Here is a 7,095-nt window from a genome sequence, read left to right as displayed (position 1 = left end):
ACCTCTTTCTGGACAGTGCTGATTGGCCATGTGCTAATCACATGCACTCTCTCAAGAAAAAAAAAACCTCTCTAGCAATACACACCAAACTGAGCATGTTTAGAGTGTCTCCACACGATATGTCTTATCAGGAGATAAGAGGGGGACACTGACAGAAGGGAAGGATCAGAGAAGACAGGATCCAACAGATCAGAGGATCAACCCCTTACGTTGCAAAGTGAGTATAACAAGCATGCTTTTACTGCCTATACAGAATGATATTACTGTTGTGGGTTTAGTAACACTTTGATTTCAGTTTTTTTATGTCAATGGCAGTTAGTCAGTTCCCACCCAGTGTCAGAATGCCCGCCGCAGTCCCGCTATAAGTCGCTAATCGCCGCCATTACAAGTATAAAAAAAAAATTCCAGTATATATACCACCATTTGTAGACGCTATAACTTTCACGTAACCAATTAATTTAAACGTATTGGGATTTTTTTTAGTAAAGACACGTAGCAGAATACATTTTGGCCTACATTTATGATGAAATTTGCTTTTATTAATTTTTTTACTTGATGTGTTTTATAGCAAAAAGTCAAAAACTATTTTTTTTCACAATTGTCAGTTTTTTTTTGTTTATTGTGCAAAAACTAAAAAATGCACAGGTGATCCAATACCACCAAAAGAAAGCTTTATTTGTGGGGGAAAAGGACATAAATTTAATTTATGTACAGCGTTGAATGACTGCGCAATTGTCAGTTAAACTAACACAGCGAGTTTAAAAAATGGACTGGTCAGGAAGGGGGGTAAATCTTATGGAGGGCAAGTGGTTGATACCTGTGGCCCTTGACTGCATAGGCTATTTTCTGGAAAAAAACTTTGAATAAATTAATGTACACTACATCAACTGCAGCACAGTGGCTAAATGGTTAACACTTCCACCTGGCAGTACTAGGGTTGTTGGTTCAAATCCCAGCCACGGCACCTCCTGCCTGGAGTTTGCATGTTCTCCCCGTGCCTGTGTGGGTTTCCGCCGGGTACTCTAGTTTCCTCCCACACTCCAGAGACATGCTGGTAGGTTAAATGGATCCTCTCTGAATTGGCCCTAGTATGTGTATGTATGAATGTGAGTTAGGGACCTTAGATTGTACACCCCTTGAGGGTTAGGGACTGATGTGAATGTATAATATATATGTAAAGCGCTGTATAACTTGTCAGCACTATATAAGTGCCTGAAATAAATAATAAATTCCAAGTTTAGACATGTAATTTGCCCCCTGACACCTCAACTGTTTGGTGCAATTCATCTCTGGCAGGCAGATAAGGAATAATTTTCCATAATACCAATTTAAATTGTCACTCTTTGCTGATGATACATTGCTAATGCCGTCACAGCTTCTACTCTCCGTACTAAACCTTCATAAGAAATTTTAACATTTGCCTCTTTACTAAATACCAGAAGCTCTTTCAATACATTTCCCTACAGAAGGCTTACATAGCTACAGAAGACCTTTTGCAATTCCCACAAGGGTTTATCTGAACATTTGCAAATCACTAAAACAGCTTCACAGGTTGAAGTAGAAGACACTTAATAGCCAATAAGTCCTTCAAACTTCTAAAAATGAAGAAGGACTATCATTTTTGGTCATGACTGAAAACTATCGAGAGGTACGTCTGCATCATACTGTATATACTCGTTTAAAAGATGGACAGAAATAGAGAAATGTTGGATCTCTCCAGTTCAGCTGAGTTCAACTGGATTCTATGGTAAGGACACATTCATTCAAAATCAATCTTTTGGCACCTATGACTGTTATTGAGAAAATTTGGAACTATTGTAAGGATATACAGTATTCAGTTTAATAGTGAAAACATCCATGGTGAGGTTGGTTCTTTATACTGCCTCATTATCAGATAGCTATTTATTTCAGATGAATTGTACGAGGGGCGACTGAAAGGCCATGAAGCATTTGTCTTAGCCCAATTTTATTTTTGCTACTCATAGTACATATCTTTGCAAGGTTCCATACCAAATATCTCACAAATAGCTTTTTCTTTGTTTCAGTTATTGAAGACTGAAGCGCAGAAGGTCATCATTGTCTGAAAGATGGAAAAAGTGAGCAAACGTGCTGTTATCCAATACCTGCTGTCTGTCACGTTTGTTTTCAACAGTCAACATTTTCGGGACCCACCGACTTGACACCTTGTGCATGTGCAGCACTACTGTTAAAATGTGTCCAACATGTTCCTGGGATATGCCCACTTTCTCTGCGATGAAACGTTCTGTCACACGCCTGTCTGCCATTATGAGATCCTGGATTGCTCTGATGTTTTCCTCCGTACAGGCAGTTGCTGGCCTTCCACGGCAAGGGGCATCTTGGACAGAGGGGTTCTTCCTCTGGAATTTCGGCACCCACTTTTTAACGGTGGAATAGGAAGGGGCATCTTCCCCTAATGTTTCCATCGCGTCCTTGTGGATGTCCTGTCCACTCATTCCTTTTTTCCGCAGGTATTGGATAACTACATGTTTGCTCACTTTCTCCATCTTTCAGGCAATGATGACCTTCTACGCTGGAGAAAGTGAGCAAACGTGCTGTTATCAAATACCTGCTGAAAAAGGGAATGAGTGGACAGGACATCCACAAGGACGTGATGGAAACATTAGGGGAGGATGCCCCTTCCTATTCCACCATTAAAAAGTGGGTGGCGAAATTCAAGAGGGAGAACCCCTCTGTCCAAGATGCCCCTTGCAGTGGAAGGCCAGAAACTGCCTGTACGGAGGAAAACATCACAGTAATCCAGGATCTCGTAATGGCAGACAGGCGTGTGACAGAACATTTCATCGCAGAGAAAGTGGGCATATCCCAGGAATGTGTTGGACACATTTTAACAGTAGTGCGGGACATGCAAGGTGTCAAATAGGTGGGTCCCAAGAATGTTGACTATTGAAAACAAACGCGACAGACCGCAAGTTTGCTAACTTTCTCCATCTTTCAGACAATGATGACCTTCTGAGCTTCAGTCTTCAATAACTAAAACAAAGAAAAAGCTATTTGTGAGAAATTTGGTATGGAACCTTGCAAAGATATGTACTATGAGTATCAAAATAAAATTGGGCTAAGACAAATACTTCATGGGTAGGCCGAGAACTTTTTAGTCGCCCCTTCTAGTTGTAAATTTATGTCATTATTACGGGAAAACAAAGTAGATTTAAAAAACTTGTAATTTCTCCTTTCACCACAAACTACTTTCCATTCACAAACAAAAGCTCTGTTTTATGTCTTTAAAACTGTAATTTTGCCCACCTTTTTCAAGATTTTGAGGAATTTTGAAGAGATGGTGTACAGTAAAAAGCTAGCCATACATAGAGGGCAGGATCAGGGACTATTCCATGCTAATACGACATCTACTAAATACAGTATACATAATGAATAAGTAAAATAATCCTATTTCACTTGTTCAGCTATAAAGTATTTTTTGAGCAAGAAATTCCTTTTGACCTGGTTATTATCTCCTAAACATATGTCTAAGCATCTTATAAAACTCAGCCTTCAAGTTTAACGGCTGTGAATTGTAAAAATGCCTTTAAAGCTGAAGTTTAGCAAAACATTTATTTTAGGGTGAATTCACACTATTAGGGGAGCTGTTGCAGTGCTTTACCTTTATGTTGCTGGCTACGCTAGGGGGCAGAGCTTTATTTGAAGTGTACAAAACATACACTTCATTCACTGCCATGTCAGGCGGCGCAATGTGATGCACTGCCCAACATTGCAGTGCTTTTCAGGCATGTCTGCATTTTACTGCAGCACAAAGCAGGGCAGTGCTAGGCTGAGTTGCAGTGTGAATGGAACCCATATTAAATAATTATTTTCTGTGTGCCCCTGCGGTGACAGACATTTTACAATGCGGTAAAACCTCTGTCATCACATATAGTGTGAATTGCATCCCTTACATCACATATAGTGTGAATTGCCCCTTAAGCTGGCCATAGATTTTCGGACGAGAATATTCGTAGGAAAAGTCGTATGAAAATTCTTTGAACATTCGGTGAATGAATGAATGTTTTTCGAAAATTGTCTTTTGCCTTTAACCTCCCTAGCGGTATGATTATGTCAGTATTTCTGTGCTCAAAGCGGTACATTTTTTTGCATGGAAATATGTCGTTTTTTTATTGTAGGCCTGTAATTTTTAGGAATAACTCACTTAAATCTGTCCGAACAAGAGTCTAGTAAACATCCCGGGTAGGATAATATTTGAAACACGAAATCATAAATTATAATATAATAAATAATCATAAAAAATAATAATATAATAATAATAATACATTTAATTCAATAATATAATCAAACCAAAAACACTAAAATTTGAAATAGAGCACCAAGTTCGCACATCACTGAGCTTAGTCGCAAATTCGTTTTCTTCACGAATCATTATCACTCAATTCTCCAAGTGTTTCTGATTTACTATCGCTTTATTCTAGCTGGTCCAAAACCGCTTTTGATCTAAAGGGACGGTTTTTGGACGCCATGGACGTTTCTCAGTTTCCAGGCAGAAAGAACAAAAAAAAATGTATGCAGGGCACAGGACAAAGCACTAGGGACAAAATGTATGTGAAATGGTTTGAAACAGTAATGTTTTACTATGTGATTTTAGTGTATTTTGTAAATGTCACTTTTTCAAATTTTTTAATTTCCCGTCGGTTCTGGTCCTCGTACGTCCCGACGCTCGCAGAGACCGGAACATGGAAGACAGATGCCGGCATTGGCTGGAGGAGATGGCCTGGGACGCTGCATGGGGGACATCGCAGGAGTGCAGGACAAGGTAAGTGAAACTGGGAATCACTGAGCAACGCTGCAGGGTAATCCCGAGTGTAGCTCGGGGTTACCGCTTTTGGCACTGATAACCCCGAGCTACACTCAGGAATACCACCAGGGAGGTTAACATTTGAGTTTAAAATGAATGTAATTTGTGAACAATAACCACATAAACTGGCCGAAAATTTGTTTGATCAAGAAAAGTTTGCCTTCCTGCCCCTTCAAATTTTCCCATCACTACTGTCTTAAACAAACATCGATTTGACTCCACTAATGATTAGAAAATCAAATTAATATTCTTGAAACGAAAATTCTCAAACAAAAATCTATACGTGTATGGCCAGCTTTAGTCCTTCAGCTTCAATGACCTAACTTAGCTCTAATGATGAATGTCCCACCTCACCCGGGCAGCTTAATCCTGTAGACATCTTAATTGCAGGGATGCCCAGCCCTCTTTCTGTCTCTGAACTTCTGGCACACAGAGGGTTATTAGGTTCAGGTCTCCAGAATGAACTCAATTAAAGATGTTCCTGATAGGGGTCCACCCCCTCCTCCCTCCGCCTCCATTCTATCTGTGAATGGTGGAGACCCTGATGAACCACAAGATTCTCATCCCCATTCACAGATGGTGTTACAGGCAGTGTAAGCAATGAAAAAACTCTTCTCATTGGGAACCTTTTCTATTGCATTAAATAGCTGTACATATCTAGAAAAAGAAATTACAAATTATATAATTCAGCAATAACAACGCCATCTGCAAAGCAAAAACCATATCCAACATCATACCTTGCAACTTCAAAGCAATGAAACGTTTGTCCAAAAGCAGATATGCAGCTATGTATTAGTGCTATTACCTTTCTGACCATCAGTGATGTAGAGGACTTCTTGCCACAGACCATGAAAAAAGGCCCATGGAGTCTTCATTAGTTCTCTATGGCTCAGTTCTCCTATGTTTGGTATGTGGGCTTTTTATGTTTTTTACATATGTGAGTGCAATATTTATCTTTCTTGGTTAATGCAACCTTCTAACTTTTACACCATGCTAGGACACTTGTATGTTTGATATTGTTTCAAATATTTGGAGATCAGTGTCTGGCCTTGAGCCTCATTACATCCCAGAAATTGAACTACAGCAAAGGTTAGTCCTGGGGAAATTAAAAGGGAATACTGGCAAAGGTGAATCTGGAGGTAGTCTGGCAATAAGAAAGGTCTCACTTATATATACTGTACAGATATATGTATCTGATACTTTCTTTTGAACTAAATGTTTGGTATACATCAGATAACAAAGGAAGAAACATGACTGCTATTCTTATACTTTTGTCATACAGATAGGAATATTACCCCATTTACTGAATCAGGTTGGCTCATATAGGCACAATCACATAGCTGTTTATCATGGCTTTCTTCTGGGTCCATCATTTGCTGCAGCACAAGCCAGTCAGTGGGTCCCAATGATTTATGGCCAGAACCCGCTGATCGGCTCAGGAAATGACAGGTGAGGGCTCTGTGTTGGTAAAATACACAGAGCTCTATTCAAAGCAGGGAGTAAAAAAACGAACATTGCTTAGTAAAACAGCACATAGTACACACACCAAACATTGTTAGGCACTCATTTACCTCCTTGAGCGCCCTAGATGTTCACCCCTTCCTGACCAGTGTAATTAGTACAGTAACAGTATATATTATTAGCAATGATCACTGTATTAATGTCACTGTAGATGTGAATGGCAATTAGTCAGTTCCCCCTCCAACATCAATTTGTGTCAGATTACCCATCGCAGTCCCACTATAAATTGCTGATTGTTGCCATAACTGGTATAAAAAAAAATTAAAGTGTTACTAAACCCACAACAGCAAAATCAGTTTGTATATGCAGTAAAGCATGCTTGTTATACTCACTGTGGAACATAAGGGGTTACCACCTCTTATCTCCTGATAAGAGAGACTGAAGGGTAGGCATTTTGCACATGCTCAGTTTAGTGTGTAGTGCTAGAGAGGGTTTTTTTTTCTTGGGAGAGTGCATGTGATCAGCACAGGGCCAATCAGCACTGGTCATACAGAGGTCAGGGGTTTTGCATCTCATACAGCAGAAAGAAAACTCCTCCTACAAGCTTTAGCTAGTGCTTGGCTGAACACTGATAGAAGCCACAAGACTGATGAAAGTCAGTGTCATGAACTTCTGATGAAAAAAGGTATTTATACAGTTTAAATTTACTAAAAATAATTTCACTTCCATGTTCTGTGTACTGTGGGAGACCAGATAAAGTGAATGAGGGGTCCTGGGTTTAGCTACACTTT

At 39.6% G+C, this 7,095-nt stretch overlaps 1 protein-coding gene across 1 annotated transcript; it reads right to left on the bottom strand.

Moving 5' to 3' along the window:
* Positions 1–2,045: 2,045 nt before the first annotated feature.
* LOC149473615 (protein GVQW3-like) lies at positions 2,046–2,525 on the bottom strand. Its single transcript, XM_089674982.1, has one exon. It carries the CDS (start codon positions 2,523–2,525, stop codon positions 2,046–2,048), a length of 480 nt encoding a protein of 159 aa, XP_089531108.1.
* Positions 2,526–7,095: the final 4,570 nt, after the last annotated feature.

This window comes from Staurois parvus, unplaced genomic scaffold (assembly GCF_062004578.1).
Source record: "Staurois parvus isolate SC_StPar_1 unplaced genomic scaffold, SC_StPar_1.0 ptg000013l, whole genome shotgun sequence".
Lineage (NCBI taxonomy): Eukaryota > Metazoa > Chordata > Amphibia > Anura > Ranidae > Staurois > Staurois parvus.
The sequence above is the reverse complement of the archived record's forward strand: the minus strand, read 5'-3'. Positions and strand labels throughout refer to the sequence as shown.